This window comes from Schistosoma mansoni, chromosome 2 (assembly GCF_000237925.1).
Source record: "Schistosoma mansoni strain Puerto Rico chromosome 2, complete genome".
Taxonomy (NCBI): Eukaryota; Metazoa; Platyhelminthes; class Trematoda; order Strigeidida; family Schistosomatidae; genus Schistosoma; species Schistosoma mansoni.
The window spans coordinates 3,163,450-3,176,050 of NC_031496.1; the positions used below are offsets into that span (position 1 = coordinate 3,163,450).

The 12,601-nt window shown below is 34.9% G+C and overlaps 1 protein-coding gene across 1 annotated transcript in view; it reads left to right on the plus strand.

The window, feature by feature from the left end:
• Window positions 1–709: 709 nt before the first annotated feature.
• Window positions 710–12,601, plus strand: part of Smp_133980 (hypothetical protein) — a gene marked incomplete at both ends in the record, with an annotated part of 42,276 nt that continues 30,384 nt past the window's right edge. The window contains 4 exons of the mRNA XM_018795344.1: window positions 710–1,012; window positions 4,111–4,329; window positions 6,338–6,704; window positions 10,604–11,166. Of these exons, the coding sequence (XP_018649666.1) occupies window positions 710–1,012; window positions 4,111–4,329; window positions 6,338–6,704; window positions 10,604–11,166 (1,452 nt within the window). The remainder of the gene's footprint in view (window positions 1,013–4,110; window positions 4,330–6,337; window positions 6,705–10,603; window positions 11,167–12,601) is intronic.

The window sequence follows — 12,601 nt, forward strand, 5'->3', positions numbered from 1 at the left end:
GGTGTGGCCACTCAGTTGACTATTCATGGCGAATTCGACAAACCTTTAAAGATTAACTTGTCTTAATTATATTTAGTAAGTTTGTGTCAGGGTTATAGGCTCGATGAGACTAGTTAATTTCATATCAGGTAGTTGTTTGACTGATAACAAATGACCAAAATGTGTTGTCAAAAGAGATTTAGGCGATGAAATAGGAAGAAGGTAAACTCTGTATAGTACTATTCTCGACCAAGTTCAGTATGTCTGAAGTTATCACATTTATTTTAAGCCGATAGCAAACTAATCATATAACTTGTTTTCAGTCAACGAATTTTCAAATCGTTACTGTTTCGGTAAAAACGATGAACACACAAATTAAAATCGAACTGCGGTTACGATGGACTGTTTCACAGTTTCAAGCGACTTCTGAAGTTCGGGGAAAGTAACCATTATTTAAACATCTATAATGTTAATCATGACCAACTTACTACACAAACATTTAGATTCAATACTTTTATATACATTATTAAGCTTGATTGCATACTTTTATTGGCAAAGTCTATCAAAGCTCTAATTATTCTGAAGTATAAGCGATTTAGAAAACGGTCGTAAGGGCAGAGTTCGCCTCATTGAAAATTGAATCACTGAAGTTCCAAAGGTGCTGTCAGGCATTTATCTAGTTAGGCGTAATTTCATTGTTGAATAGCTTTAATATGTGCATAATAGTGACATGCATACTTTACTTGTTTTAAAGCAGATGGAATGCAAATTGGTTGAAGACTGTCAACACAATACGTCTTTGCCATTGCCAACTGCATTTCGAAATTATGGTTTGTATTTACCGTTGTCTATTCCACCTGATTTAACACCAATGACAAGTCCTCTGACCAGTGATCCAACATCCACAGTGACTGATTCTAAACAGGATACTCCACGAATTTCACACAACAGACGTGAAACACCGGAAGGATTCACCATGCCACACAATTCAGAAATTAGCCCAAATCAACTAAATTTGACAAGTGAAACAGAGGTATTTTATTCATTATCATTGTTATTTTTCTATTGCAGTATGCATTTTATTGTTATTAAGAGTTCCTTAGTTAATATAGTGATTGTTATTAACGTTTTAATTTTGATTTCCATGAAGGTAATCACATCCAGTTATAACCTTCCACATAAGCTACAATATTTACGTACGTCTATGTACTACTTTTTTATTGGTGACAATCAAACTTATATTATTACTTATCTGTTGTACAGTACACCAACCGAGGTCAATGCGTGTTTCTGTCTTTCCTTTATAGTCAATTTTACTTACCAAGAGTTCAAATATCTCTCGAAATTTTCTATTGAATACAAAAAGGTTGTCATCAAATCGGAGATAAATATGATACGAATAGACCATGCACATTCTTGAGTTTCACGGCGTACCGTGATCGTGTGGTAAGTGAAACAGACACTGGAAGAGAACTCGAGGTATCGGTTATAACCCTAACTAAAGGTGGTCATGTATGTGTACACTGTTTTGGGTGTCATGAGCATAGATTAGTGGAAATAAGTTGTAGTTACTATGATTCAGAAAATACAGCTTCTTACTCAACCTTTGTTCTCTCTCTGCATAGTCTGACTTAGCAATAGCTTGATGAGTGCATTACCAACTAAACCACAGTCCTTAAAAACCTTTAATTAAGCGTTAAACATGAGAAGTTAATTTATATTATGGTATTTGCTTGATTGCTCTGCTGATTTTAGTAAGAACTCTAGAATTTTGTAGGCCCTGTCATTCGATCCAGCATGGCTATCCTTGATAAGTTTTATAGGTTGACTTTATTAGCAGCATTAGCTCAATTATGATTATTTACCCACAATCCCTACTAATTGCCATGGAAAAACAGCATTTCTCTACATTTTTCAGGGGTGTGAGTGTGCTCTTTTAGTAATTATTCATCTTATAATGGTTTGGTACACATGTATTATATGTTAGCTGATGGTTGATTTGTTAGACTTCGATAAAGGAATATCAGCATAAAATTGTGATTTAATGGTCAGAGTTTAGGCGTCCAAATGATAGAGCACTAATCCGGTCTCATTTCAACTAACCACAGGGCTCTATTATTTGGCTTATGAGTGTATTCTTCTATTTTATAACTTCATATAATTTAATTACAGATTAATCTTGATATATAGTAATGAAAATAAAATAATATTAGTCACTGAGTGTGAAAAAAGGCACACAGCCTACTTACCATTAGATATATGTGATTCTTTTTCCTCTCATTGATTTCTACTTCAAATTACTGAGAGTAACTGCTTGTAATTGTGTTAAGTGAAGTATTATCTAGTCTATACTCTGGTTCTCTATTCTGAGTCAGCAATCCTGAATCTAACATAACGTAAGTAGTTTCATTATCATATTAACGTATTATTGTAGTCCATTTGAGAGTGAGAAAAATATTTTAAACAATCCGTTATATCAAATTTAATGGATTTTTGTATACCCGGTGACCATTTCAGTTGATAAGTGTTCTCATTTACCACAGAGATATGATTTTTATGATGGCAAAGTTAACCCACTATGTCAATAAGAAGCAAATAAAAATGATCCAACGAAAAAATTTCTTTCCGACGACGTCATTTTCTAAGGCTGTGCAATAGTATTTATAATTAGTTTTGTTTACAGTTGTCTATCATAAAATAGAGGAACGTTGTATTATTAAAAGAAATTATCATTAATAGTCAGGTTTTATCAAGTTTGGAATATGACAGTCTACGAAAATGGTGAGGTACCGTATTCAAGTACATCCAGCTGACGAGTCCCAAATAAGACGAAACGCGTGTCCTGCATTCCACTGCTAGCCACTATCCATCTTTGCCTATCGAGGTACTGTATCGTTTATCGGATTAATTAAAAATAACAAAGATCTCAGGTATCGAACATAAGATACGTAATAGTCTAAGAGTTAATAGCACTTAGTAGTTAATAGGAATGAAACAAGTCGTTGTCTGCTTTACGAAAAAGAAGATGAATTGTAAGACAGTAATTCGCACTTACAATTTGCCAAGGCTATGGTAGAATAGGTCATTGAATGTGGCTTTTTTGCACAGAGAGGTCATGTTCAAATGACCTCAACATTTATGTTGTCAAATTTATGTGGTCATCAATACATTTTTAAGTATAAAGACTAATATTAGTAACAGATGTCTATAATAATCCTTTGATTGGAATTAGTGATTTCACAGAAAAAACCGGTATGCATTACTATGGTGTAAAATGAGCTTGAAATAATGAAATAAATGATGTCAGTTGTGGATTTTGATGTGTTCATTTATTCAAACAGTTTACGAGAGTGCTATTAATAATAATAATAATAATGACAGAACTATTTACCAGAGTTTTGATGTTGTGTGAATCGTGTCTATTAAGAGTAGAAGATACTCGCAAGTTAGAAGATACTCGCAAGTTACTAGTATTTCACCACAGATCTCGCATCTGCTGGGATCACCGGGTAAGTAATAGTGAGGTTAGACACAGGGTGTTAGGGAATGATGGTAAACCAGTCGATGATGTCATGAATCTTCATCAACTGAGATGGTTGGGCTACGTGTTACGTATGCCTGAATACCGATTACCTTTGACGCACAATCCTGACTAGTATAGGGGATGGTTGGAAGAGAGTTAGGGGCGACCAAACCAAAACGTGGCATCAGTGCTTGAAGTAAATCACCTCTAGTCTGAGCCATGTTGGTAGATGCAGACTACTTGGTTGGGGTCTGCGTGACTATCGTAACCAATTGTTGGAGACTCTGTGTGACATGACTCAGAATCGATCACAATGGCGTAGATGTGTATATACTCTCTGTCTTCCTTTAAACTGTGAGATTAAAGTTACTTTATACCTGTCTTTCTCCTTGTACTATATCCTTATATACAATGTTTCTTTTATATATTACCACCACTAAATTAACTACTTCTATGAATTTGGTGTTTATCTTGTTGTGCTAACGAGGTATGGCGACTTGGCCCGATGCATATATGTACCTGGTCGTACGTTGTAGCTGACTGACTGGTTAAAACTGGCATTCTTTTTTTAGTCTATGACAGCTATAATTTTTTATTTTTATTTACAGACTTCATTTATGTCACTGGTTCCTAATGAACTAATCAATTTAACAACCTCAACACCCTCTAACTGTATCCCAACTGTAGATAGCAGTGTAAGAAACGCGAAATCCTCTATTGATTTTCTAGCGGATATAAATAATGAAACTTTAATGTTAAATCAATCGAAATGCTATACTCCAATGGTATTCATTTCGAAAAAAGCATCGCCATATCCATTGATGGAAGTAAGTTGTTTACAACCGTAAAAGATATTTTGACTATGTTATTCCTGTGAGTCACACATACACACGTCCATTTAAGTTCTCATTGCAAGTCTTACTAATGAAGTCAACAAAGCAACACTCATATCACTAACTGCCCTTTGAATAAGATACAATAGCTTTCTATTCTTTTCATCGGGTTTAGTTAATTAAACATGAAAAGCCAGGTAATAACTAGTTTTCTTAGACGTTCAAGGAACACCGGACAGGCAAACAATCACCGCATACGAGAATAACTATGATGTCCTTAAAATAATGAAAACAATATAAGAAAAATCAATGAACAAAAAATTCTATAATGAGTTTGACCGCAACAAAAATAAAGGAAACCTAACGTAAGGGATCCTGGTGGGAGGATATTTGGAGTTGGCAAAGGTGAAGAAATGTGAGTTTTACATACTAAACCATTTCCACTTTTCAAACGACTAGGATGAGATTTCAAACCACACTAACAGCTACCACTTGGTAGATATAACGTGGATGTGATAACTATGTACCCTAATAAGTAATCTAGTGATAGAGGAGGAAATTGTAGTGGTGTAGTACGTTGAAGAAAACGAGCATGTTAAGTGATATACAACAAATGTAAATGGGCTTTGAGATCAGGTGACTTATTAATCTAGCCAATGTCACTACACACATGACTATCCATCAGTGGTAAACGTCACTATTTGGATCTTGGGAATAAAGCTGTCTACATAGTCTTGTTTTTCTTCCTCTGCACTGTTTACTAATCAAGTTTAAGGAGAGCAATAGTGGTTTCATAGGATCGCGGAACATAATACTAGGTTAAAGTATGGGCTTTTTTTAAACACTAAACCCTCATATTACCTAATTTGTATTTGAAACTAATGTTGGATAATAATGACCCTTTTTAATTTTAAACCACACGAAAACAGATTCATTTAGTATTGCTTGTTTGAATCTTCCCATTGATGTTTAGGACTACAATTGATCAGTCTCTCTGTGATTGGCATATGTGCATACTGTGTGTATTGTCTCGATATAGCCCTAATTCACAAGTATTATAAACAAAGCTTGATAGTGGCTTGCAGTGGAATCCAGTTTGATGCGCGTTTCGTCCTATTTGGGACTCGTCAACTGGATGTACCTGCATCTCAGAGTTGTTAATGTTCACTCTGGGATTCGAACCCAGTACGTTTCGCTTCAAACGCCATCGCGTTATCTACTCGGCCATTGAGTCCTGATAGCCACCAAAACAGTCATATTTGTTGATATCTAACCTCTGTATGGAGCGCATCTGTCTACAGTTTACCATATAATCGTATTAACAAACAGATGTAATAGTCATGAATTCGCCTTGTGTTGGTTTATGAGAATTTCATACACAGTTTATTCTAATTATCGAAATTTCCGTAAGACGTCTTTTTGCCACCATTACTACTATTTTGTTTATAAGTAGTTAATATGTATGAAAAAAGTTTGTAGACCATCAACGTTGATGGTCTATGTCGAATGATTAGAGGCCTACTCAAGTAAGACGGGAACGGTGTAACGAACAAGCTAACTTCGAAGTCACACCTCGCGACCAACACCTTACGTGGATTGCCCCATCGACGAATTAAGGGACCATGGATGCTCTGAAGACTGCATAATATAAGGGGTGTTATTACAGGAATATATTAGTTAAAGTAGATGCAGGAGAAAGTAGAACCACTGCCGCATGGGCCAGTCCATGGCGTATGAATAACTGATGCGCGCTGACTGTCCTTGACCTTGACGGGGATCGATGATCTGTTCGATATTCAGTGACCTAACTGCCGGATGATTTGGCTAGGGTTCAGTGACATTTCACTGGCCCTACAAGTTATTCGATGTTTTGCATAAATTGATGAATTGAAGACAACTACTCTAGGGTCTTATATCCTGTATATCTTTTTGAATAGACTTTATACTGTGTTCAGCATCTCTGTTATATATTTTACTTGTAAACCTATTTTCTACACTATAGAAAATGATTTCTTCCAGTCAAACTGTAGGATCTTTTGACAGAAAGCAAAAGAAAGATAACTATGCTCAACTAGATGTAATTTCCGATAATCATGATGTTTTAAAATGGGATTATGCTGGAGATATAGCTTCGCATCATTTAGGTGTTCCAAGAATTATTTCACATTCTAGTCTATCTTGTCATCCTATTAATTATGTTGATTGTACAAATTACGATGTCAATACGACAATGACATGGCCATCTTCTAGTCCACATATTTCTCCATCTTCTGTATATGGTTATACAGTTCGTAGAAAATATAACTTCAATACAAGAACTAATTCTAATAGAAATCAGAATGAAGCATCATTAAAGAAAAAAGGATTTCGTAAGTTCTTACTTGTAATTAGTTGACTTTATTCATCATTTTTAAGATATGGAACTCATGTTACATTGTTATATCTTGTGGCCGAGTGGATGCTCAGTTAACGTACGACTTGATAAAATCTGCAATCAGAGAGTAGCGAATTATCGATTGGAACAGTGAAACACTAACACTGTACGAACAGTCTAGAATGCTAATCGGTCTTGCTTTCTATCTAGCCCAACCAGTTAATTCCAGAACACCAATAGCAGCCTCTGTAGTATGAATCCTTGTATTTCAAACATACTGAGTTTATATACCAAACAGACTGACCACATCGTACCAATAAAATAGGAAATAACATTTGTACAGGATTCAACCAATTGTGGTTGTGAATGTGGGAGGCAACAATTAATAGACTAGGGATAACTTAAGAATGGTAAATTGTACAATAATAGTCTATAGGTCAAAACAAAGCTTATAATAAGGGGGAAACGAATATGAATAGTTTAGTTAGTTAGCGATTATACGATAAAAAATATATGCTTAATATTGGTCCATAAATTGACCCCAAAGTTACCATTCACTATTGTTATCGGGGCATAACATACATAGTCTGATTAGGCTAGTTTGTTTGTCTTTGAAATAACATTTTCATCAGTAGATAAATCACTAAACTTCTGTAATGATTAGAGTATCAGACTAAGTTGTTATACTGTTCAGTTGGAAAGAGTTAACTAACTGACGTTGACCTTAAAGGGGAAACTTATTTAAGAAATATTTTCACTCATACTTACTAAGATTAGAAAATGTTTTCAAAGTGATAGGACAAAACGTGCATCAAACTGGATTTCACTGCTAGCCATTATCCATCAATGCTTATAAAGCTTATAACTTCAGGCAATATTGAAGCAATCCTCACAGGATGCACATATGCTAACAAGAGACTAATGAATTACAGTCTTAAATAACAATGAGAAGATACTAGTAAAAACGACAAAGTGAATACAAAGTAATCATTGTTGTTTATTTGGGGATCGAATTAAAAATTGATCACAACAAATTATTGACTTTTAATGCCGCAAGGATACTATCCAACATCACTTATACTTCTTAGAATGGTGGTTGTTGGTATAACATCATCTGGAAATACCTCAGTTGGATTATGTGATCTAGATCCTATTCAACTGTTTCAATGAATTTGAATAATAAAAATAAAACATACTAAAATGTTTGTTCTTCACGAATATCTAGTATCAAAGATTGGAATAGTGATCTGTATGAACATTGGCACTCAAGTTGTCGAATGGAATGATATGTATAGGGATTCATATGTCATAAATTGTTAATGTTTATACCTGTGGATTTCTCGGCAAGTAAATTGTTTTGGTTTAATTAGAATGAATATACCCATGAAGACATAAAATAAGGAAGATTGATTCAGTGAAGAGTTCTGTTTACGGTGGATTCATTCTCGAAACTTTACAATCGCAAACAGATACTTCTTTCTCCCCCTTTTTGAAGATGATAGTGATAATAAAATCCTGTTAAACATGATAACAGTGTGGATAGAACAAACAAAGGCATTAAAACGTTTTTTTAAAAATTTTAATCATGGAAATGAATAGTAGTTTTATTCTTAAGAGTTTGAGTATTAATCATGAAGATAGATGAGAAATTATAACTGGGTAGGCTGCCAAAGGTAGTCATAATACATCTTCCTAACATTGCTGGAGCGATAGCTATACAGTTGAGATCATGAATCAATTGAAGCTAGACCACCATGGAAAACCTGAAAGCACTGGACGGCCGTTTCGTCTCATTGTGGGACTCCCCAAAAGTGTGCATCCACGATCCTGCCTCGCGGGATTCGAACCTAGGACCTACCAGTCTCGCGCCAGAGCACTTAACCGAGGTTTTCTATGGTGGTCTAGCTTCAGTTGAATCATAATCTCAGCTATATAAAATTACTAAAATCTCCACGAAACTTCATTCTGAAAATAGATATACATCTGGAAAAACCAGAACTATATGTCCAAAAGAAATCGGTACAACCTTTTCTTCTACCATGGTCTTAATGTCTCACAATTTTCTTTCTTTATAGCCATCTACTTCCTCTCCTATCTTCTGTATAGACCTTTTACTCTCCACTGGTTTGCTTATGTTTATTCAACATTTTATCTTATTATGCTGAGCCTTCCCTTCCCAATTATAATTTCCCTATTTATCTTCAATGATGAATATTCAAACCCTTAACAATAAAACTATTATTCGTTTCCCTGATTAAAAAAAATAACGTTTTAATGCTTTTGTTTATTCTACCTGACTGTTATTATATTTAACAGGATTTTATTATCGCTGTTATTGTAACTATTATATGTATTTGATATACTTGAAGCTATTACGAGTTCACCTTACTCGGTAAACTGAACGAAGTTCGAAGATACAGTGACACGATAGGCTATTCTAATCCGTTGTTTTAGGTCCCGCTAATTAAAGTGAGAAGTCTAAGTTGGAAGTACTTACTTACGCCTGTTACCCCTCGTCGAGGAGAGTAGGCCACCCACCAACATTCTCCATCCAATCCTGTCCTGGGCCTTCCTTTCCAGTTCTTTCCAGTTGTTGTTCATCCTTTTCATATCTGCTTCTATTTCCCGGCGTAATGTGTTCTTTGGTCTCCCTCTTTTCCGCTTCCCTTCCGGATTTCATGTCAAGGAATTGCCTTGTAATGCATATTAGTGATTTCCTTAATATATGTTCTATCTTCTTCCAACGTCTTTTCGTAATTTCCTCTTCAGCTGGAAGCTGCTTTGTCCTTTCCCATAAAACGCTGTTGCTGATAGTATCCGGTCAATGGATGTTGAGTATTTTGCGTAGACAACTGTTTATAAATACATGTACATTGATGTAGTAGTTCTCCACGTTTCAGCTGCGTACAGTGGGACTGTTTTGACGTTCGTATTGAAGATTCTCTCTTTGAAGTTAGTTGACGGTTGTTTTGAGTTCCATGTGTTTTTCAATTGTAGAAATGCTGCTCTTGCCTCGCCTTTACATCTGCATCCGATCCTCCTTGTTTATCAATGATGCTTCCCAGGTACGTGAATGTTTCCATCTCCTCCAGAGTTTCACCATCAAGTGTGATTGGGTTGGTGTTCTCCGTGTTGTATTTGAGAATTTTGCTTTTTCCTTTGTGTAAAGTTGGAAGTGGGGAAGATGTATTCCGTAAGCAGCCAGAAGCACAAATAATCACAACAGGAAGAAATCAAACGTATATATATACACTACAAAACTGTCCTTGAGAAACGTTACAAAATAGCATACTAAAAGATACAACAGACCAATAGCGTTTAAGATTTTCCCTATTGGGAAATACCACATGAAAGTGAAAAGAGCGCTTTAGCGCGAAAAGAAAGAAATTCAAACTTTCAAAAATTACAAAAATAGACTTATTTTACCAAGTGAGTTCTGGGGATCTAACATCTCCAACAGTATTGTAATTATTGCCATCCTGAAACAATAAGTACACATATTGGCGATTATTAATTACTTACCTACTTACGCCTGTTACTCCCAATGAAACATAGGCCGCCGACCAGCATTCTCCAACCCACTCTATCCTGGGCCTTTCTTTATAGTTCTATCCAATTGTTGTTCATTCTTTTCATGTCTGTCTCCATTTCTCGGTGTAATGTGTTCTTTGGTCTTCCTTTTTTTCTTTGGCCTTCAGGATTTCATGTGAGGGCTTGTTTTGTGACGCAGTTGGGTGCTTTCCTCAGTGTGTATCCTATTCATTTGCTATTGTATTGAGGTGTAAATGAATTCACGAAAGAGAGAACTTTAAACTGATCTTTGTTATTTTATGTATTTCATTAATTGTTAGTTTGAGAACAACAACAAAATCATTATTGTCTATTTCATTTCAGCTGAATTCTCTTCAATTACAATTAATCATGGTTCATTTATATCTAGTCCAGATCCTGAAGATGAGCTACATACTTTACCATTGAATTATTCAATTGATCAAATAAATGATGATGATCATTATCATCATCCCCTATCACCATTGAATTGTTTCAATATTGATGATGAAGATCTTATAAAGTATAATCTGAACACTAATAGTAGTGAATTTAGTTTAAATGATGAAAATGATTATGATAATATAGAAAAATTGAATCTAAATAAAAGTCAATCTGTCATTGAATTACATAACCATAATCATCTAGATAATGTTTGGAAAGGTACTCAATCTTCTGAAGAATATCTACGACAACATTTAGATCATCTATTATTGAATATAGATAATGATATAAATACATTACAAACAATTACATCCTTTAATAATGATTGGTTAAAAAATGAATCACCTGAACCATGTATTCGAACAATGAAAGCGCTGAAATCCATTGATATAAACAATCAAATGATTACAAATGATGTAACGAATAAGAAGGATAGTGATATCAATGACAATAATAATGAACAGGTAAGATTTTGAAGTTAAATTTTTTACAGTAACCTATTGACTGATAGGTCCTGGGTTCGAATCTCGTGAGGCGGGATTATGGATGCTCACTGCTGAGAAGTCCTACAATAGGACGAAACGGTCGGCCAGTGCTTCCAGGTCTTTTATGGGGGTCTAGCTACAATTGATTCATGATCTCAACTATTGAGATTACTATAATATCCACAAAACCCCTTCTGCTAATAATCAACGTATGCTCACTAGTGACTGTTCAAACATTAACCATTAAATTACTTTCAACTGTGGAACAAATTCTTAGACAAAAAAATATTCACTTGATTGGTAATGAGATTTTGTAACAAGCTATATCCTTTGTATATTATAACTCTTAAATATAAGAGGTCGATGAAAGAAATCTTCTGTTTGGAGTTAACATTAACGTTTAAATCATTATGATGGAGATCATGAATCTACTAATGTTAGACCATCATAAGAAACGTGGAAGCACTGGACGGCCGTTTTGTCCTAGTATGGGACTTCTCAACAGTGCGCATCTACGATTTCATACGCAAGATTCGAACCCAGGACCTTCTGTCTCGCGCGGGAACGCTTAACCTCTAAATCACTAAGCAGGCGTCCAGCGGTAATGATGCCTTACTTCAAATAATTCACGAAATTACGCGATATTTTTTATGATATATGTCGACACTTCATATCGGAGATCTGTCATCGAATCAGCCTCTCTGTTTTTAGGTACTTTTAAATAATCGACCACAAATGCATTAGACACACTATCTTCACTTGTAATAGGTTCAAAACGTCAACTAATAATTCACTTACGCTTACATAAATCCCTACGTTCACCTCGGTATTGCCTACTATATTTCTGAGCAATGAACCTTCTTGACCTCACAATTATTTATACCCATCAACTTTGTAGTATACAGATTACACTATTTCATTCAACGGAACTTTCTAACTCTATTTAAATCACAATGTCGTGGCGTCATTATCTATTGATCACTGTCGCCATCAATATGATTTCTGACCTATCTCTATGGGTTCCAAATTCTAATAAGAAGTATAGAATAGTAACCTAGAATTATGATAATGTAGTGAACAAGAACACGGGTGGGGACAATCGAATGCATTCAAGCACAAATTACAGACTATCTCATTAAATTCAGTTAACCATACAGTAAACAGTTAGTTTGTTAAATAAAAATCAATTGTTTTAACCTTAACTGTTCCTTCTGCAAATATCAGTTCATCTTCTCTGATTTCATTGATCATGCATTTCCGTACCGATTGCGCTTCATTCCTGTTCTTTCCTTATCGATCTTCTGCCAAATTACATTCTATGTCTGACCAACACCATATACTACTTATATGGATATAATAAGTAGACCATACCACAATAATAGCATTCATTAAATTACTATTCAATTGATTGACT